This window comes from Colletotrichum acutatum, assembly GCF_030867785.1.
Source record: "Colletotrichum acutatum strain CBS 112980 chromosome Unknown BDZ83scaffold_126, whole genome shotgun sequence".
NCBI classification, from domain to species: domain Eukaryota; kingdom Fungi; phylum Ascomycota; class Sordariomycetes; order Glomerellales; family Glomerellaceae; genus Colletotrichum; species Colletotrichum acutatum.
This window is the reverse complement of record NW_026849120.1, coordinates 16,820-36,608: the sequence shown is the minus strand read 5'-3', so window position 1 is coordinate 36,608 and position 19,789 is coordinate 16,820. Positions and strand designations below refer to the sequence as shown.

General features: G+C 55.2%; 7 protein-coding genes across 7 annotated transcripts; 2 read left to right on the top strand and 5 right to left on the bottom strand.

The window, feature by feature from the left end:
• Window positions 1–185: 185 nt before the first annotated feature.
• BDZ83DRAFT_723117 (EC5 protein) lies at window positions 186–662 on the bottom strand (the record flags this gene model as incomplete). Its single annotated transcript, XM_060512526.1, has 2 exons — window positions 186–371; window positions 432–662. 2 exons carry the CDS (start codon window positions 660–662, stop codon window positions 186–188), a joined length of 417 nt encoding a protein of 138 aa, XP_060360137.1.
• A 3,147-nt stretch (window positions 663–3,809) lies between these two features.
• Window positions 3,810–5,031, top strand: BDZ83DRAFT_588413 (homoserine kinase; the record flags this gene model as incomplete). The annotated part of the gene is made up of 3 exons (XM_060506137.1): window positions 3,810–4,239; window positions 4,312–4,610; window positions 4,681–5,031. The coding sequence occupies 3 exons, from the start codon at window positions 3,810–3,812 to the stop codon at window positions 5,029–5,031; spliced, it is 1,080 nt and encodes a 359-aa protein (XP_060360136.1).
• Window positions 5,032–5,198: 167 nt separating this feature from the next.
• BDZ83DRAFT_588375 (PfkB family carbohydrate kinase) lies at window positions 5,199–6,495 on the bottom strand (the record flags this gene model as incomplete). The annotated part of the gene is made up of 3 exons (XM_060506132.1): window positions 5,199–5,974; window positions 6,035–6,229; window positions 6,348–6,495. 3 exons carry the CDS (start codon window positions 6,493–6,495, stop codon window positions 5,199–5,201), a joined length of 1,119 nt encoding a protein of 372 aa, XP_060360135.1.
• Window positions 6,496–10,687: 4,192 nt separating this feature from the next.
• On the bottom strand, window positions 10,688–12,423 carry BDZ83DRAFT_655924 (uncharacterized protein; the record flags this gene model as incomplete). Its single annotated transcript, XM_060510830.1, has 5 exons — window positions 10,688–10,823; window positions 10,939–11,009; window positions 11,278–11,699; window positions 11,977–12,010; window positions 12,355–12,423. The coding sequence occupies 5 exons, from the start codon at window positions 12,421–12,423 to the stop codon at window positions 10,688–10,690; spliced, it is 732 nt and encodes a 243-aa protein (XP_060360134.1).
• Window positions 12,424–12,972: 549 nt separating this feature from the next.
• Window positions 12,973–14,212, top strand: BDZ83DRAFT_61015 (uncharacterized protein). Its single transcript, XM_060507575.1, has 2 exons — window positions 12,973–13,310; window positions 13,420–14,212. The coding sequence occupies exons 1-2, from the start codon at window positions 13,140–13,142 to the stop codon at window positions 13,912–13,914; spliced, it is 666 nt and encodes a 221-aa protein (XP_060360133.1). The 5' UTR covers window positions 12,973–13,139; the 3' UTR covers window positions 13,915–14,212.
• Window positions 14,194–15,933, bottom strand: BDZ83DRAFT_680754 (WD domain-containing protein). The gene is made up of 3 exons (XM_060511206.1): window positions 15,465–15,933; window positions 14,951–15,402; window positions 14,194–14,886 (listed from the first exon to the last, which is right to left on the bottom strand). Exons 1-3 carry the CDS (start codon window positions 15,729–15,731, stop codon window positions 14,529–14,531), a joined length of 1,077 nt encoding a protein of 358 aa, XP_060360132.1. The 5' UTR covers window positions 15,732–15,933; the 3' UTR covers window positions 14,194–14,528.
• A 1,329-nt stretch (window positions 15,934–17,262) lies between these two features.
• Window positions 17,263–18,243, bottom strand: BDZ83DRAFT_588377 (uncharacterized protein; the record flags this gene model as incomplete). Its single annotated transcript, XM_060506133.1, has 2 exons — window positions 17,263–18,007; window positions 18,065–18,243. 2 exons carry the CDS (start codon window positions 18,241–18,243, stop codon window positions 17,263–17,265), a joined length of 924 nt encoding a protein of 307 aa, XP_060360131.1.
• Between the last annotated feature and the right edge of the window lie 1,546 nt (window positions 18,244–19,789).

Here is a 19,789-nt window from a genome sequence, read left to right as displayed (position 1 = left end):
ATTATGATTGATTATGCTTCTATGTAAGGAATGTATCGTGATATGCATATGCCAAAGGATTGAATAGCGCCGGTTCCATGCAATGTCGGGTGTTCTCCCAATCGAACACCCTCCAGTTATTTGATGCTGATTAATATGCCGTTCTTGTCGTTAAAAACACATTGGTTCGTCATTGTTGTCGTAATCTACAGACCGCAGGCATTGAGGCCGACCTGGGTAGCCTGGGCATCGATGCGACCAAGCTGAGCAGCCTGACCGTTGGTAAGGTCGTTCATGGCGCCGAGAGCAAGGTTGAAGCCGGAGCCGGCGTGGTCGATGGCGAGAACGTTGATGCTCTTGCCGTTGTAGGTGAGTTGCCAGCAGGTGCCGCACTATCGTTTGTGTGTTAACGAGTGTTGGCGAAGAGATGAGGTGTGAAGAGCAAAACTTACGCTGGGGGAGTTCCAGCCGGCAATAGCGTCAGCGCCACCGATGTAGGGGAACTTTGCGACCTGGCCCTGGTTCTGCCATCCGTACTTGGTGATGAGGCCGTTGGCGCCGTCGGAGCAGGAAACGGCGGTCAGGGAGCGGGAGCCGTCATCGTAGCCGGTGTCGTAGGAGACGGAGACGGCGGCCGCGGCGGCGACGGAGGAGAGGATGGTGACGAGGTTGGAGAACTGCATTTTGAAGGTGGTGGTGGTGGTGGTGGTGGTGCAGATGGAGTTTTGGAAGCTTGTTTTTGGAGTTGTGAGATTGTAGTAGTTGTAGAAGCTGGTATAGAAGCTGATGAGGATGAGTGGGAAGTAAATCGGATGAGGCGAGTCTCTGGTCTCTTCTTATACAGCCTCGATCTCAGCCCATCCCTAACAATGATCAGCCTCTTCACTACCTTGGGCTCCATCACCAGACCCGAACCGAAGCGGATCATGGTCTCCAACGACACACATAGCAAGAAGGCGGGTAAAAGACAACCATGACGTTGCGGTCTCTCCGGCAATAGCGTCATGTCGTGACATTGCCGGCAACAGGACCCTTGGCCAGCTTGGCGAGGACTCCATACTACATGTCACATCGTATGGGATGACTGCCGGAGGGGGTCAAGCCTTCCCCAGGGTTCCTACAATTCGTATTGAGCGGCGCAGTTAACGGGAAGCAAGGGAAGAGAGAGTTACTCCGTACTGCATAGTAGTCTACACAAAAAAGCACCACCTGCACTGCCGATCACAGATCTGGTTTATTGACGTGGGGAAAGGGCCACTAGAAGGAGGCGAGGATTATTCTCGTATTCACTAGCCCCGATTTCCCAGCGCCGTTGGGGGGCTCACGCTCATGGCATGGGGCGGGAGCAAACACGCGATGCCTCGAATTGGCTGCTGCTGCAACGGACCGGCGACGGTGTGTAGTTGACCGGTGCATGCGACAGGGCTGTCATCCTGGGCTGTTTTTAGCAATTGAACACCGCTAAGGTTATTCGGGTTTAGCATTCCCTGGTTCCGCTTCTTTGCCCCGGTTTGCCAGCCTCTATTTCCTCCCAGCCGCTTGAGAAGGGAGAAATAGACTGATTCCGAATATGACTATCACAACTCAACGTATGCTCTTGGGAACCAAGAATTTTGTTCGTTTTTGACGTCGTTCTCAACTTGTTTGGGCCGTCGCAGAGGAGTCTCCTCGATTCAACATGTAGAACTTGGCTCATTTGTGCGTCGGGCGACTTTCCCGCCAACAGGTGTTGATCTCTTGGTCTTCCCCACACAATGCCGGCGGGACGTAACGTCAGGTGGCTCTTTTTTTTCTCGTGTTGCTTCTGGTCGCCAGAAAGGGTTTCTTCGCCAACGCATGCGTCCACTGCCCGCTGCGACCTTACTGTTCCCTCGTCGTACAGGTAGAGGAAAAAAAAGACTTGACATGAATATTCCGAATCCGAGTGGTCGGGGCATGCATCCTCGGAGGATTGGGGCTGGCGTTATGCGATGCAAACGTCGAGCGTCATGGGCTTACGGCTGTGGCGGGCGCCATCCCACGTTCAGATGAGCCCCAAAAGTCAGACCTACTTACCGCAGCCACGAGCACAGTATGAAGAGGAGAGATCCCAACGCCAGTGAGCACCGGCGCTGAGTCTAACAAATCGTAGCTCGCTAATGATGGCGAAGCAGTGGGCAGCTTGGTAGCCCTTAGCCGTCATTCGCCTTCCGTTTATTGGCATAAGGAGCGCTTCACGCTGACCATCCGCGGCGTCGAGCAACGTTACAAGCGCGCAAGCGCGGATCAGCACGCGCAGTCTCACTCGTCTGCGACAAATGGGCCGATCGCTGTGTTAGTCGCTGTTTCGCCGTCCGCGGTGTGTCCGGTGTATCCGAGCTTCGCCGCCCTTTTCTCGTGATGCTCTTCTAAGTGATCGTCTTTGAGCTGAGAATAGATGTTGGTCATGGCCACAACGCTTGTGGCATCTGCACAAAAAGTGAATCTCCATCCGTAGCTCCACAACTCCAGAATGGAGCTTTCCGATGCGATTGACTAGCATTTGCGATGGGCGGTGGAGTATGCGGTTGGCTCGGCAGAACACGAGCTCTTGTCCTGATCTCCGCTTGCTTTTGGGAGTTTCCGATAGATCTTCGACGAGGGAGGCGGTGAATGGTCGTCACTGTGAGGACCCTTCTGGTATCGAGTCCTTCGGAAGTACATTTCGTGCTTAAGGCGGATTCTCGTGAAGAGAGCCACGATCATTTCGAGTATTGGGAGAAAGATGCCCAGCCAGGCTACTGACTCGGCTGTCTGCAGTCTCGGGGACTACCCGAAGGGGAGTTGCTCGTAGCAAGACGGCGATACGAGGTGGAGTATGGGGATGGGCTAATATAAAGCCGGGGAAGAGAATAGATTAATACGGATGACGTCCCAACTTTTCTCAGAGAATGATATCTAAATCGCTGTGATAGATCACGAGGAGCTCCTCAAGAGATTTACACTTCTGTGGTCCGCCTGGGGTATTGCTATCATCAGACGAGCATCTTGACCGAGTGTGGAACTCTTGGCAGTTTGTTGACGAGGCTGGTTGTGTTGGTAAGTCGAGAAGTTAAAAGGCAACAGATGCCGCCAGCTTCTGGAAGTCAGTTGAAAGCTGAGAGCAGTGAGCAGTATGTCACACAGCCTGACCCCGCGATGAGGCATGATATGTAGTTGAAAGATGCAGTTGTCATTGGCAAGAGGCTCCGGGCAGAGAAAGTCAAAGGAAATTGGATGAGAAGGAAGAGGCTACGCGATAAGATAAGATAGAGCTTCAGGTACGGTCACCTCATTTCAGTGAGGTGAGGTGCGCTGGGTGGAGGATCTTCAGCCTTGGAGCAGGGCGATAAGACACTGTGACACTGCGCTGAGAGCTGACCGTGCATTGGAAGGCACTTCTTAGTTGTAGCGGCTTCATTGGCCAAAGGCGGCCCGGAGGGACACCCCGCACTCGAGGGGGACGTACCTGTGTACACTGTAGGGCTTCACCCCACCAGGAAGCAGCGCCGGGCCGCTGAGACGCTCCGGTCATCGGGCGACGCCAATTTTTTTGAGTCACGAACGACGCCATTTCAAGCGACACTGAGATAGACTCACACTCATTTTCAATTTTCTGCGCGAGAATTCATCCTCATCTCACGTAAAAGCCACCAGAAGGTATCTCAGATCCCTTCCATAACCTTCATTGGGACGACAATCGATTGCTGTGAAGCTTCAACCCCGCCTCACCGAGTCGATCTGAACCCCTCACCTCATCTCAAATCCTCAGCCCACACACTCACCCCTTCCCTCATCCAACCAACTTACACCGTCCGCCAGCCTCGCCCACCATGACCAAAGAGATATTCGTGATCAAGACGCCCTCGTCCTCGGCCAACATCGGCCCTGGCTTCGACGTCATCGGCCTCGCCCTCTCCGTCTACCTCGAGCTGCATGTCACCGTCGACCACTCAAACACGTCCTCCTCGGAACCCCTCAACTGCCGCCTCACCTACGAGGGCCAAGGCGAGGGCTCCTCCGACATCAGCCTCGACCCTTCCGTCAACCTCATCACCCGCGTCGCCCTCTACGTCCTGCGCTGCCACGGCCAGCGCATGTTCCCCGTCGAGACCCATGTCCACATCAAGAACCCCATCCCCCTCGGCCGCGGCCTCGGTAGCTCCGGTTCCGCCGTCGTTGCCGGCGTCATGCTCGGAAAGGAGGTCGGACACCTGGATCACCTCAGCTTGGACAGACTATTCGACTTCTGTCTGATGATTGGTGAGTTATTCCCTGTCTTTAGTGTTGGTACCCCCAACATCCCCAGTGCAGTATTACTCACAAGCAAACCAGAGAGACACCCCGACAACGTCGGCGCCTCGCTGTACGGCGGCTTCGTCGGCACCTACCTCCGTCCCCTGAAGCCCGAAGACGTCCAGCGCATCGAGATCCCCCTCAGCGAAGTCCTGCCCGCCCCGGCAGGCGGCGTCGACACGGGCGAGACCCCGCCGGAGCCGCCTCACGGCATCGGACACCACATCAAGTTCCCCTGGGCCAAGGAGATCAAGGCCATCGCCATCATCCCCGACTTCCAGGTTCCCACTCACCTCGCCCGTGAAGTACTGCCACCTCACTATACCCGCCCCGATGTTGTAAGTGCCTCCTAAACCGCTCAGTCTTCCCCAAGCCTTTTATCCCGTCATCGACTAACTCAAATCACAGACCTTCAACATGCAGAGAATAGCTCTCCTCCCCGTAGCCCTGGGTACCTCCCCCCCAGACCCGGAACTCATCCACCTGGCAATGCAAGACAAGATCCACCAGCCCTACCGCCAGACCCTCATCCCGGGCCTGAGCCAGATCGTCGAGGGCATGTCCCCCAGCACGCAGCCGGGCTTCCTCGGCGTCTGCCTCTCCGGCGCGGGTCCCACCATCCTCGCGCTCGCCACGAGCAACTTTGAGGAGATTGCCAATAAGATTATCAAGATCCTCAGGGAGAACAACGCCGATAAGAACGTCGGCTGCGAGTGGAAGATTCTGGAGCCCGCTGAGGGAACGCAGGTTATCCGGTGAGAGGCGAGGATGAGCTGGCGAAAGAAAAAAGATTGAAAATATAGAATACCGATTTGGGCGAGTGGCAGTGTTATCAAGCATTTAGAGGTCGGGAAATTTAGAATCTCGTTATGATACCCAGTTGACCACCAGGAGCTCTCGATCCGTTCTACGACCATACTGTGGTTCTATGTCTGCTTGCTCTGCGGTCCTACATCGGTCGGCCACGTCGCGACCTTTTCCTGATACTGTCTCAACCTGTCCTCAAACGCCTCCCCATTCCAGCACTCTCTGCCGTCGATGACCTCCCTCCGCGGCGGACCAATCTGCTCGATAACGAAACTAGCCGCTACAGATCCATACGCGGACGCGAGCACCGCGTCATCCGTCCTCTCGAAAGTAACCGCAAACGCTCCGAGGAACGCATTCCCGGCGCCTGTCGGATCTAGGACTTTCGAAGAGCCATGGTCATAGAAAGGGGGAAGCCATATCGGGTTGCCGCCCCGGGGGATCGTGAGACAGCCCTGTTCGCCGCACCTGATGACCGTGGCCCGCGGTCTGTCCCCCACTTCCTCGAGCAATGCAGAATGCCCCGATGCCTTGATACCACTGGAGAGGTTGGTGGCATGGTATTCGATCAGTTCTCTGTTATAGGGTATCCCAGGGCCCTCGTGTATGTCCTTCATACGCAGGAGTTCATGGTCGTTTGGTGAACAGATATCTGAAAGGTGGAGGGCTCTTAAGTGCTCGGCTTCGCGGTTGTGAATGTTGATAGGTGAGGCTTCCCATGCGATCAAGGAATTTGAGTTCTCCGTTTCACCGTGGGGGCTCGTAAGAACTTCCATATGGCGCTCAAGATCTTCTGGCGTCGCTAGGGTGTGAACCACCGAGGACCGAAGAAGAGGTTCAGGAAGCCGGGCCAGATCAGGGTGCAAAGGTGGCACGGTATATCGAAATGTCTTTTCTGCGAGTCGATGTTAATCTGGATACTTGTTTCATACAACCGGAGATACTGCGAACTCACTTCCAAACGCATCATTCTCATATTCCAAAAGACCTCTCGTAGACAGTCTATTCGGCGTCTCATCATAGTGAACGGTAACACCCCATCCCTCGATCTGCTGCCTCACAGCAGTCGGGAAGTCAGACCCAGCAGTGATGACACAGCACACGGTCGCAGACTCATTTTCCGGGACGGCAAGACGTGCGCCGAGGGTGCCTGTCAAGTGTCAGACGCCGGGTCTCACTTTTTCGAGATCCTTTCCAAGAGAACAACATGATAAGAAAAAGACAGCAATAGATGAAACCTCGAACTCGACTTTCACAGCTTCACTTACCATAAAACCCAGAACCGCCAGGAACATCACAAAGAATTCTCCCGTCCGGGAAGCGGAGCTCATCAATGACAACCATGCCGAGCGAAATAAAAGCCGGAGCCGGCGACCCCATCCCCGGCTCCGGACCGCCCGCCGTTTCAGACACCATGATTGGCTGTTCGCGTTTATGCATGTTTCCCCCTGTACTCCGTAGACTTATCACGCCCCCGGAATGAGATGGCAGAAGTTTGAGGTCTTGTTGAGAGAGACACACCACACCCGCCCCCGTTTGAGACCTTTTCGCCAGCCCGCCCGCAACGCGGCCAAACACGTGGGTGGGGTGAGGCGAAATGATTGGATCTTCGTAATTCCGAGCTGCGCTCCCTAGGAAGGGCTGGAGAATACGGATAGGTAGGCAAGGTATGGGGGAGGCCCACGCCAAAAAGGTTGTTACGACGATGTCCATCCATCTCCCAGGCCCGGCCCGTCTCTCTGCCCATCCGCGGATCTCGAATAGATGACATCTGCCACACCAGCCCGTCGCTCTATGTTTCAAACGCCATTATCACAGCTCGTAGACAATCAACGCCACAGCGGCTTTAACGATGTATCGTTGGCCGCGGCCACCGCGTGCCAGAGACAATCTCTAATCTTAGACAAGCTCCCGCGTCCGGTATCCTCGCCGCGACCGCCCCGAAACGTAGAATTCACCCTGACAATCTGCGTGTCTGAGATCATGAGATGTGACTGGGTACTGGGTGAAGATGGCACCTCGGATTCGCGGATTGGGGACAGAATTGGAATGAGCGGTGAGTGTGAAATCGCCCGCACCTCATTCGCCTCACTCAATGTTCCAACATGTGAGGCTCAGATATGTTAGGAGTAGGGTAGGTAACTCCCGAGTGCCTGGATGCCAATCACGCGATCCTGATCACCAATCTCGAATAAGTCAGGCTCGGCGGCATGCTTTCTTTTTTACGATCCCTTATCTGTGCGTGTTGATATCTCAGTTGTCGGCGCGCATACATACCTACCTTTTCAGACAGCGTTGCATTTGCATTTGCATGGAACATATGCGTACTTACACATGAAGTAGGCATTCGAAAAGGCAAAAAAGTAGAGCGAGGCCATCGATACCGCGCCACATGTAGACGCCAATCAAGGTCACTACGTGAGAGATCCGCGGCGTGGCCGGATGCAGATGAGGCGTGTATCAGTCAAGCCACTCGCCTTCATCCAATTGTCATGAGGGAGCTCTCCAAGGGATTCCCGATAATGGATTTCCACAGTATGGTTCTTCGTTCAAGGTACAAATTTGTCAAAGAAGCCGAGCAGAAGCATCCTGTCAGTCCTCCCAGCATAACCAACCTGGGTCCAAGAATCAAACTTCATACACGAGAGCGGCAGACGTCGTCGCACGGCCGTCGCCCCGTCCGAGACGCCATAGGCTACTAAAAATACCGGCGCTGGGGAATAACAAGAGTCGAACCAGAATTACCAGACACACGCCAGAAAGAACAGACTCCAGGGCCTTACCTTGATCGAGGTACCGGGCCAGTGGTTCCTCTCAGAACTCTTCCCTCGCACAGACTCGGCCCTGATTCGTGTGTCTTTTTGGTGGTTCCAGCCATTAAAGAATTATCCGAACGACCCTCACGGCGACGGGTTGGTCTGATGTTCGGCGATAGATACCTCGCTCTCCGACCTCTTCTTCTCGGGTTTAATCAGTCCGCTTGCATGGGCGCAAGTATCAGAACGTTCGGGATTCCAGGCCTCCTTCTTCGGCGCTTCTCCTTGCCGTCGTCATCAAGGATCCATTTTCGAAGATTCTTCATGAATCAGGTTCTTGTCGTATCGATGGAGTCTTGTTCATGACTTCATGGGAGTCAGGAGGGGTGAATATCGCCGAGTTGTTCGGAGGCCTAGTTCGGACAGCGAACAACAGATTGAGACGCCGTCTGAAGTATGGCTTGCCACACCCTGCATAAGCTTCAAGGATTGGCAGTGAACTATACGCGGGCGAGAGAGGAATGATTTTGAAGGTGCCGTTCGCACCGAGTAGAGGCGCGTAGAGGCGCACAAGACCGATCCAAGATGCGCCATTTTGCTTACCCGCAGAACCTGGCAATCTGCACCGTCAAACATTCTCAAGTCGGAGAACGATTGCCGTACAACTGTCGTGCGTCGCCGTCTGTGACGGTGGACATTTCGAGACAGACATGGGATTCTGGCAAGGTTTCCCAACGATCTGGCCATGCGCCGATCGTCCGTCTTCTGTGGCCAATCATACTGACGCCAATTCAGTGAGTAATTCGACCTGCGGCAGCGGCACAAACACCCCCGGGACGGTGGATCTGAACCCCAAGCGGTGAGCCCAAGAAGCTATGGAGCTCCCCTGAGCTTCGAGTTCCTAGCTTGCCAACCAACCACCAGCGTATCGTGGTAGTGTGTAGCTTCCCCCTGTGTATTTGCGCGTCAACTTGTTTATACCTTGATGCACTGTCCCAGGTGCAATTTCCACCATATTGGTAGGCAAATAGACTGGCCTTGGCTCAGTGCGATCTTCGGAGGGTTAGTCCAAGAGCCCAGAGTCAAGACTCAACGGTTCGCCCTGTCCGCCATTTGGCCGTGGGCGGCTGGCCAGTGATGTCGAGCGAGATAACCCCATCCAGGCATGCCCAGCCGACAAGGACGATCATGGGGTTGCAGGTCCCCCAGCGGCAGGGGAATACCTACGCTAACTAGCCCCAGCATGTCTTGGTTGGCAGGCGTGACAGGGCAGGGCAGGGCGGTACCTATGTTACGACGCTTCTTTGGGACAATCCCAGGGCGACCACGGCGAAAGGAGAACTCTGCGATCCAAAGAGTCAAGAGTCCAGGACGAAAGCTCGACGAGAGAAACCAAGAACGGACGAGGAAAACAGGAACGAGAAGCGCTACGATGGCCAAGCCAGCCGTTGCTGAAGAGAGAGAATCATAGCGAGGATGGAGACTATGAAAAAAGGACGCCAATGCGCGTCTCGGTCAACAAATCTTCAAGTGGCAGACCAGCCGTGCCTTAGCCCTGAGCGAGTCTGACGGTTCGTCCAGTGGGCCCTGACCCGCCAGAGCAAGGTGTAGCAATGGCGAGCGTCAGTGGTGCGTCTGTGGTTTCTGGTGCGCGGGTGTGAGAGCGAAGTGTGAGTTGGCTGCTGAGTGTTGTACTCCGTTCAAATGGCCATGTTGGAGGCTTCCTCCATTGCTTAGGCTGTTGACCGAGAGGATTGTCGGAGAGAGAAGTATCCTCGTACCTTTACTAAGGCACCTTCAGTAAGCACTGGTACGTAGCGTGGTGTGAGTGGGGGCAAAGGGACGGGAAGCCGGCGTGCATGTACCGGGGACCCGCAGCTGGCCCAAGCTCCTCAACGTCTCGAAGCTTTTGGTTTCCCTTCCAAAATTCCCTGTCCTTAGGTTTTTTTTGCCTGTCCCCCGTTTCTGTCTCCTTGTTCCTGCTCGCCTCGAGTTCCCCCTCCAAGCACCAAGCAGGGACCTAGAAACTGTCAAGGCGAAGTCAACACGCGCTGTCAGTGCCAGTCAATCTTGTCGTAGCCAAGCTTCTCTTGATTTTCAAGTGGAAACTGTAGTCGACACTCGACAAGGAGTCATGGACGCTTCCCCAGTGCACAGCCTGTGAGCCAGCCATGCCAGCTCAGCTCAACAAGCATTTTGATGGATACCTGACCTTTCGATGAATACGGAAGGCGCCGCGCGATCTGCATTCATGCATAGCCATATTCTCAAGTTAATGCCGTCCCTGAAAATCATCACAAACATCGACACCGAGTCGTGGAGCCCGACACGTAACAGTGCCTAAACTCCCGTAGCATTGGTCAGCGACCGGTATCCGTAGGTGTTGACTGGCGCGTCCAGAGGACTCTATCATGCGACGGGCCCTTGAGATCCCATCTTGGGATCTGGGTTTCCCGCTCTGCCACTGTGACAATCTGTCCAGGGACCAGCCAGGCTTGGAAGGGTTATGGATGTCTCTATTTCTGTTGAGGAGGGCGTGTCTAACAACACCCAGCCCGTTCCTTATCGGTATCACCGGGAACACCCCAAGAGCCATGGGGACGTTGGAACGCGTCTGTCTGACATCAAGCTATCGCCGTTGCCTCTGAGTCTGCTTCGTCTGCTCGACCAACGCCGTTTCTTCCATCTTCACTGTCAACGTCTTGGAGGGAACCGCTCGTCATCCCCCCTCCATCACCATCCTCGCCTTCACACCACCACGACTCACTCGTCTCTTCGATCATCGAACTTGGCATCACGATTGAAACTATGACAATCTGACACCCGAAAGCCAGTTCGCAGTAGGCACTACTTTAGACTCGAACAACCAAGCAAACCACTGCACAGTGACACCAACAGCCAATTTGATAGGTTTCTGGGTTGGGGTTGGCGGAATAGGCTCGGCCGTTCTCGCTCAATCTTCCACCCTCCTCTCCAAGGACAGAAGCGCTATGGCAACCCAGTCTCCCAAAGCACCATCCTCGCTCGCCTACTCCTACCTTACTGCTTACCTCCCGTCCGGTGCCCGCCTTGGCAGGGTCACGAAGCTGCTTCATCGCAGTACCCGACCACCTCGAAGAAACCAAGTGAACCACCGAACCCAGTCCAGGCTCCACGGATAGAGTCTTCCTTTGCCTGGACGTGCTCATCCCATACACGTGCCCTATCCTTGCTCTCTCTCTCTCTCTCTTCTCTGCGCATCGATGGATATGTCTCTCTTGTCTCCAGCGCCTCGTTTCCTGCCAAGTTTAGATAGAGTACTGGGCCCACTGTCATAGTGAATCTGCAAACAGCAGCCGTTCCATTCTCCACAGAACGGTACTAGATTGGCACGATTGGCACGGTTAGAATCTGTGTCCGACTCCGCGGGAGGTCGCTGTAAGGTAAGTATCGTTCCACACACCACCACCACAATAACGCAGAACCCGAATCCAGCGCCAGTAGATCCCAGATCCAGGAGCGGTGACGGTAACAGCAACTGCAGTTTACAAAATCCCTGAGAGCTCTGAGGGGAGTTGGGGTAGGTTGGCAGGAAATACATGCCACACCCGCGCCATTCCCCTCCCGTCGTCAGCTCACGCGGCGCTCCGCGCGCAGATCGGGGCGGTCTGGTGCCCAGACTGCTGAGTGCTCCCCGACTCTTGCTTGGATTTCTGTTGTATAATAGTTGGAAAATAGGGTCGCCACTACGGGTGCTCATCCGCAATGCCCACCAAGCTACGTACAGCCAGTCTGACGATGGACTTGCCCATGTAACTTCGTAGTCTACGTGATCTTGCCTCGCGACTCGTAGCTCACTGTAGAGTTCGTCGGCTCCTCTGGAAACTAGAAGGACAAGACCAACTGCATCCGCGGGGAACAGACTAAACAAGACTCGCCTTATGTGCATGCGTGGTGGCATGAATAGCGTTCCCACCCATGAGGCAGAATGCCGACACATACATTGAGGTGCGTCTCTCTCCCCCACTCAACCAACCAAAATAACCATGACTTGTTCTCCCTGGGGCCCCTGCTGATCTGATTGGATCCCTCCTCAACAATTACCAGGGGGGCCATCTCACTCACTCAACTCACTCTCACTCTGACGGCAGTATACTCTTACCACAACATTGGCAGCTTACAGGCTCAACTAAGCTCTACAGATCAATAGCGCTATACTCATTAGCTATACTAACAAAGTCAAGCCCAGAAAGTATGCGGAAACGGATACCAAGTGCCTGCTGGCAAGGGTACCTCACCCACTCCCGGCACCCGGCTCTCACCCTCCGCCAAAGGCCAAAGGCCATGCCATGCCATGCAGGCTGCCCTCCGCCGTTCACCGGACCTCCGGGTACATCCATCTCCTTCGTACCTCTTACACGGACAACGGGCGCGACCTGTACTTTGACCCCGATTCCACGTCTCTAAGCAACGCAAGTACCTTTCTTTTCTGATTCCCTCGTAAAGTAGGTTCAGATAGGATGCAACTCTTCCCGTTTACCTTGCCTACTCTGTCACCGTACCACACAGTCACCACGTCCATCAGCACAACCGCAACCGCCGTTCTCATCCCATCCCATCCCCGAACCCAGACCAGACCTGGGACCGCCCTCCCCTTCTCTCTCTCTCTCTCTCTCTGTGTGTCTGTCTCAATCTCATCCCACCGCTCACCCCGTCGCATCTCATCCCATCCATGCCCCTACCCTCTCCCCAATCCAAACCTGTCCGAACTTATTCGCCGGCCCACCCTGGCCAAGTCCCCGTTCCAGTTCTCAGTGTTCCAGTTCCTGTTCCGGGGGTCGTCAGACAGAGAGGAGAGGGTGTGTATCTACGCCCTGTGTGCATGGAGGTGTGCATGTGTGTGTGAATGCTCGTGTGGTAAGATAGCGCGCGTATGTGTGTGTGTGAGGTGTGAGGTGTGTGTGAGTGAAGCTCTGTCTCGTTGTCTCTGATCTCTGATCTCTCTCCCGCCCTTCCCTCCTTCCGTGCGTTTGTATATCTGCCGTGCAACTCCCCCTCCATCTTCTCTTGATTCCCTTCCATCCAACCGTCCACCAAGTCTACTATATCTGCCGTCCGTCCGTACAAACGCATCTACTCCGCCACTCGCACTCAGCAAGCCTGAAGCAACCTCTCACTCTCACCTCATATCTGAGTCTCAAGACATCGTCACCAACCTCTTTCAACCAGCTATCAGAACTATAAGCCTGGTCGGCACTTTAACCCCAAAAACAACCACCAACTCATCGGAATCTCTTCAAAACCCCCAACCCCCCAACCGCCAACATGTCGCGCATCACTGCCCCCGTCGCAAAGCTCACCCGCTCCATCAACTCCGCCGCCACGGCCCGCCGATCCAGCGGCCTCCTCGAGTCCCACTACAACGTCAACCACGGCGCCGTCCTGATGCCGAAATACGCAGAGCTCCTCCAAAACCGGAGCACCCGCGAGCACGAAGTATGTTTCTCTCTCTATGCGTCCCCTCACTTCCCCCGCGCAGCGTTCTCCTCACCAAAAAGCTCTACTATTGAAACAAGAAACCCCAACTAACACAACACCACCACAGTCCGCCCGCACCCTAAGCACAACCCACCGCCCAACCCCCCAACCAACCCGGACCTCCCCCTCCGTCCGCCAAATGCAAACCTTCTCCTCCGGCGCATCATCCTCTACCAACGCCGGCGGAATGGACTTCACAATCCTCCCCATCTCCTACGACCCCGTCCCTAGAAACGAGTTCGCAGGCATGCGCATGCCCCTCCTCCCAGACTCCTTCACCACAAAACACCAATCTCTCTACGAGCAGACCCCCGCCTCCGCCGCGGACGCTCTCCCGCTCAGCAAGCCTGAGATCTCAATCATTGCCGCACACCCCGAAAACGTCACCACCGCCGCCGCTTTGACGGAGGTTGAGGGCTTCGGCGTGGACGGCGTGGAGCTGAAGTGGGCTCACGACAGCGAGGCTGCCGCCGAGACGGAGGCGCATCAGCCCGGTTTGAGAGATTTGTGGAAGGGTCTTGTTGATAACGTTGTTGGGTCGTCGCAGAAGCCTGCTTTCTAAGAGAAGAAGATTAGAAACGCTGTGTGCTCCGACGCAAGGGTTGGGATGATTGTTATGATGTGTGACTAAAGCAGCAAAGCGGATGATGTTACTTTCAACGTCATGTAGTATGTGGACTAGCTTTGGAAGCAGTCGAGACAATTCTTTTTTTCATTTATCGTTGGTTTACATGGTTTTAATTGCGATTCAGTTGGTAAGAACACCAACTTGACATTCACAATCGGGTACGACTAGCATTTCAAAAAATTCAATGGCTCAAATTTGGATCTTGCTTGAGCAAATCCAGCCCAAACTTCAAGTCTCACAATCTACTTGCAAAGAGAATGTGACATGATTCTTAAAACTTTTGATTGCCAATTTGGTATCGTCCGGTACCGTACACTCCTTTTCGCGGCGATGATTCGCGATCCTTAACATTTGCTTGCACCTCAGTGACTGAAAACCCCGAATTCATGGACCCTCCTCGTACATTACACAGGTATCCATCCTGGCGCAATAACATCTACTTGTCGTCTGTCCCCTACGTCCTGTGCTCAATTACCTTGCGCACGCCGCCCACCCCACTCATCCGGGTGTGAATCCAACTCGTCCAACCAATGGACCCCTTCCTACATTTACCGCTTCTTCATAGTCGGGCGAGGCTTGCACTCATCCGCTTGAACGGGGTGCAACATGACCTTGTTGGGGTACGCCTGCGTGTTGTGCTGGAAGCCCTTAGCCCAGTCATAACTGATACCGTACGCGAAGATGGATCCGGTCTTGTTGAAGGTGGTGGCCGTGATGCTGCCGCCGACCTGCGGGTAGCCCTTGAGACGGTGCTTGGCGTCCTTATCCCAGAAGTGGAAGGTACCGTCAGAGCCGGCCGTGCTGAAGGTGCCGTGAACGGGGTGGAAGGAGATGTCGTTGACGGCATAGACGTTGGTGACGTTGTTGGCGGGAGGGTCTCGGTGGCACTTGAAGGAGAAGTTGGATCTGTTTGTGCAGTGTTAGCCGCCTGCTGTACTTCGTTCGCATCTTTCCAGAGATCAAAACTTACGTAGCATCCTTGTCCTCGACATACTGAATCGCGCAACGTCCCTCGATACTACCAATGGCAAAGCCAGCGGCGTCCGCGAAGCAGCTGACGACCCTCGTCTGCCACTTGAGTGGGCTCTGCAGAGTCTTGTAAAATTTTGTCGGGTTCTTGAGGTCCACCACGTTGATGTACCGGTCGGCGGTTCCTATGACGAGGAGGTCGTTTCGCACGTCGATCGTGTATACGCGTTCCTGGCAGGCCAGCGATGCCGCGGGTGTCGGCGAACGCATGTCCCAGTACTTGACCGTCTTGTCCCAGGAGCCCGACACGGCCATCGGGGTGCCGGACGACTCGAAGAAGCGGACCGACTTGACGGGCTGGTCGTGCTCGCCAATCTTGATCGTCTGCTGGGAGCCCAGATCGCAGAGCTTGACGGCCTTGTCGGCGCCGCCGGAGAGAACTTTTGTGCCGTCCTTGTTGGAAGAATGTTAGCCAGAGTTCATTACATATGTATGTAGAGTCGGAGATATAATACCTTGGACCAATCGCAGCCCAAGACTGGACCATCGTGTTCGTAGGCGTGCCGCCCTTCGCTCTGCCCGTTGGGTGCAATCTCGTATATTCTGACCTTCTTGTCCCAACTGGAGACTGCCAGGAAGTCGCTGGTCTGGTTCTGAGCGGGAGAGAAGGCGAGATCGGAAATGCTGTCTTCGGGAGGGTTGTTGAGGGCGACGTCCTGCTTGAGATCGCCGACCGTGTTGCTCGACGAGGCCGACGATGCGGCGCCAAACAGGCCGGACATGTTGTCGGTGTGTTGTCGATCGAGCTACGTGCAGTGGTGGTTTTGTGTGGGCGGTAAGAAGAGTGTCGTTCGAAAGCGAAACACGCGTTGTCCTGTCAATCAGTATATCTGTTGAGGAGAATTGTTGGCTACAGACGCGGGCTGCTGAAGCTTCAAATAGCTATTGGAAATTGTCCGAGTGAAGCTTCCCAGTCCAGGCACGAAGGCAGTCGCGATGCGAAAAGTGATGGCCACCTTCCATTGGCCCAAAAAGCCACAAGGCTGGGTGCCTGACGTCCCTGCGCTTGAGCCACACCTCAGCTAATAGGCAGGCAGAGAGAGAGGTCTCCACAACGCAACAGCCACAACACGAGCCCCACCTTACAGCTCCGAAACTTTTTTTTTCTTTATAAAAAAGACTGCAAGCTTCGCGTCTGCTTTCTTCTCTTCTTCTTCTCTTCAACCCCCCTCGTCCGACAAATCGCCATCGAAGCTCACAAACGGAGATTCCCTCACAGGAGTCTCAAATTCGAAAGCTTTGGGAGAAAGTCCCCGGACACACGTTACTTCTCTGTCACAGGGGAAGCCAAAACGCCGCGGAAACGCGCCGCCATAGAAGCACAGCGGCTGACCTCCAAGACCTGCGTCCGGACACAATGGGCTCTTTCACACCCCGCCCCGTCGCTACATCGTCGGTCTTCTTTACCCTTCGAGACCCTGCTTTCGCTTTCCAGGACCCTTTGGATGAAGATATGAGTCCGCGCCTGGGGAGTTGCGAGTTGGGGATCTTGGGTTAGGGAGCTTTTGATGACGGGGTGGCCGTTGGGAGGGTTTCGCTTGCCGGGCGAATTCAAGGGTTCGTCGGAGGGTCTTTCGTCGAGATCGATAGGTATGCGATTGCCCGTCCACAGCCTCTTTACTGAGGTTTGGGCGTGTTACTCGATGGGGCTTATTCTTGGTGCGAGGGGGGTTCAAACCAAACCTTTTGGGTTTTGCTCTTGAGGGTTTCGTCCCCAATCTTCCTTTGTTGGTCCGCAAAGGGGCTAGACACCTACACTCTGGACTTCGTGGGAAGTCTCACCCGTCTATGATGCCCTGGATTCAACGAGGGGATGTTGGGAGACAGATACACTTCCAGTTCGATGATGATTACCTATAGAGTCAAGCACTGACGGTGAGAGGCCTTAGGGTCCGCCAATGTGAGCGACAAAACATGCGTTATGGTATCTGATGAACATTTGGAACTTTTTTTTTAATCAATTATATTCAATTATCAATGGACATCAAGGTTGAGACATGTTTTCTCTCCCATGGCTCAGGTCAGAGATAGATAGATATATATATATATAAAGAAGAATAGAAACAAACATGAATATGGTATATCTCAAAGCCTCGTCATAACGTGCCCTGCGCCGAAAATCTCTTTCACGTTTCAAACATGAACCATCCATCATCCGTAAGGGGTGCGCCAAAGAAAGAAAGAACTCCGTAGACAAAACAATGCAAATCATTCCAGACATGGGTCCCATATAATCCGTATACGTTCCATCCATCACATGAGCCCACCGAGCACAACCTTGCCGATATTGGCCACCTCCGTCTTGATGTGCGACCTGCTGCTGTCCTCAAACTCCTTGACGACGCCCTGCACGATAATCTTGCGCACTTTGGCGTCCGCCTTGGCAAACAGCTCCGCCACGGGCGCCGTCGTCTCCCGCGGCGTGGGCACCAGGCTCAGCACCTTCGTGTAGACGTCGATCAGCACCTCGCACAGCGTCGCAAACGTCTCGTAGAAATCCGGCTCGAACGGCAGCGACGGCGTGAGCAGGTGCGTGTACACCTCGCCCGGCAACAGATCGTTATCGCTCGACGCAAAGGACATTACGCTCGCGCTCGCGCTCGACGAGCCCCCGATGCCGCCGTAGCTTCCGCCGCTCGCCGAGTCCGAGTCGAGGGGGTATCCGATGTCGTTTGCGCCGCTGGCGCTGCGCCGTGATTTGCCGCCCTGGCGGCGGAACATGGAGGGGAGGCGGGCGCGGGAGAGGGAGGAGGTGGAGGTGCCGCCTTCGCTGTGGAGTTGTTGGAAGGACTCGAATTCTTGGAGGAGGTTGTTGAGGCTGCGGAGGAACTCGATAGGGGTGTTTGCGTAGAGGTCGACAATTGTGGGGAGGGAGAGGCCGAGGAGGAGGTAGTTTGTCGCGCGGCGGGCGAGCTTGCGCGATTCAAAGGAGGGCATGCGGGCGAGGTCGGGCTTGTCGAAGAGGATTGTGTTGAACCAGTATACTCGGCCTTCGTGTCTGTTGAATCATAGTTAGGACATTGGTAACCCAAGTAGAGAGAGGGGTAGCACATACGCTTTCCGTAAATAGTCCAACGTTGATATCCTCTTGTTCGCAATCTCCTGCATCTGCATGTGCAACACGACAGACTCGCTCGACTGCCACATGTTGGGATGTGTCGCGGACGTGGGCGGTGGTTGTAGGCGGTCGCTGGGCGCCAGGCTCGTCGAGCCGGTCTGGGTACGGCTCAGCATCCTGGAGAAGCTGTCGGCGGAGGCGGGACTCTGGATGTTGTCTGCGTCGCGGGTGATCTTTGCTGCGGCGGCGAGGGCGAAGTCGGGGAGTGCGGGCGGGACGTTGCGGTCGGTGACTACGACATTGCCTCCTCCGCCGGAGCTGGAGCTGTTGGCGCGGCGCTTGGAGGAGGAGGAAGACAAGGAGGAGGACTTGTTGGGCGAGCTGAAGGAGGTCTTGCGGCCAAAGGAGTTCTTGCGGTCCTTGAGGAGGACGTTGGGGCCGGAGGACTGCGGTTGGAGGGGCGGCGGAAAGAAGGGGGACGGCTGCGGTGGTGGTTGGGACTGGGACTTTTCTGGTGGTTCGCCTGAGGATGTGCCGGGACGGGATTTTGAGGAAGAAGAGGAGAAGAAGGAGGAGGAGAAGAACGGCGCATTGGCGGTCGTGGGAGTTGGTCCGGATCGCTGCATGTCTTTGAGTTGGAGGGGGGGGCTTGGAGGCTGAGCCTGGGCCTAGGAGTGGTAGCGGGAGTGGGAGCGAGGTGTGAGAGGATGGGCTGGACGGGGACGGGAACGGAGAGCGGGCGGGATGACGGGGGATGACGGTGTGGTTCGCGCCAGGGAGGTGGAAGAGTTTCCCGTAGGTAAGCAGAAGGAGGGCGTGGAAGGGGAAGGGGTGTCAGGGACCAGGTTCAGGATTCCGGCGAAGGAGGGCGGACGAGGGGCCGAATCGATCGGCGAGGGTGGTTTCGCGCGTGGTCAGGCCAGGTTCGAGGTGGTATTGGATCCCGAGGCGTGCGGCGTGCGGCGTGCGGCTGCGACAGCTGCGTTGCGATGTGCGTGGGTGCGGTGATCCAAGACCGAATAGAGTGGTAGATGCCGATGAGGGATATGAAGTGTGGGCGTACCTGCGTTGGTGTGTCGAGTGCAGCTGAACGAATTGTTTGCCTTGCTTTGCTCTCTCTCTCTCGGGTACCTTGCGCAAGTAAGGTAAGGTACGGTACGGTACGGTACGGTACTTTGCTGAATAAAGTCTGCAAGCCAAGGATGGATACAATGGAGTTACTGCTGCCCTCCCCTTGCCTAAGGTAAGGTACGAATACAAAGTTGACTTGGTTTGGGTGCGTAGGTGCTTGGTTTGCGTGGTTGGTGGTTGGTGGTTGGTGGTTGTGTCGTGCTGCTTCGCTTGAATCCTCGTTGGACCAGATGCGCGAACTTGCTCAATTGCCCACCCCTTGCTTGACACTATGACTTGCTTTTGCAGCAGCTTATGGGCTTTCGTCTGCCCAGTCTCAAGTCTCCGGTTGGTCGATCGCAGGCCACGAGACCACTTTTCCCCCCTTTGCCACGGCCCACGGGTTTGCTGCTAAGCAGATGTGGTGGTGTGCTGCTGATGGTGGTGCTGCAAGGCGGAAATAGGACCGGTTCACTGGACGCCGACGGGATCTTGTTGATCTCACTCCCCTTCCAATACCTAGGTACTAGGCAGGATACCTAGACGAATGGCACACGCAGCCTGTAGGAACCGCAGGTTAAGATTAGCTCAAGGCCCCTGGGTTGCGGCACT

Bases quoted from the DNA above. Each gene is read 5' to 3' on its own strand.
- BDZ83DRAFT_61015 (XM_060507575.1), top strand. From the start codon at position 13,140: ATGTCGCGCATCACTGCCCCCGTCGCAAAGCTCACCCGCTCCATCAAC. The intron at 13,311-13,419 runs GTATGTTTCTCT...ACACCACCACAG, and splicing joins GGAGCACCCGCGAGCACGAA to TCCGCCCGCACCCTAAGCAC.
- BDZ83DRAFT_680754 (XM_060511206.1), bottom strand. From the start codon at position 15,731: ATGTCCGGCCTGTTTGGCGCCGCATCGTCGGCCTCGTCGAGCAACACG. The intron at 15,403-15,464 runs GTATTATATCTC...TCTTCCAACAAG, and splicing joins TGGGCTGCGATTGGTCCAAG to GACGGCACAAAAGTTCTCTC. The intron at 14,887-14,950 runs GTAAGTTTTGAT...CTGCACAAACAG, and splicing joins GTCGAGGACAAGGATGCTAC to ATCCAACTTCTCCTTCAAGT.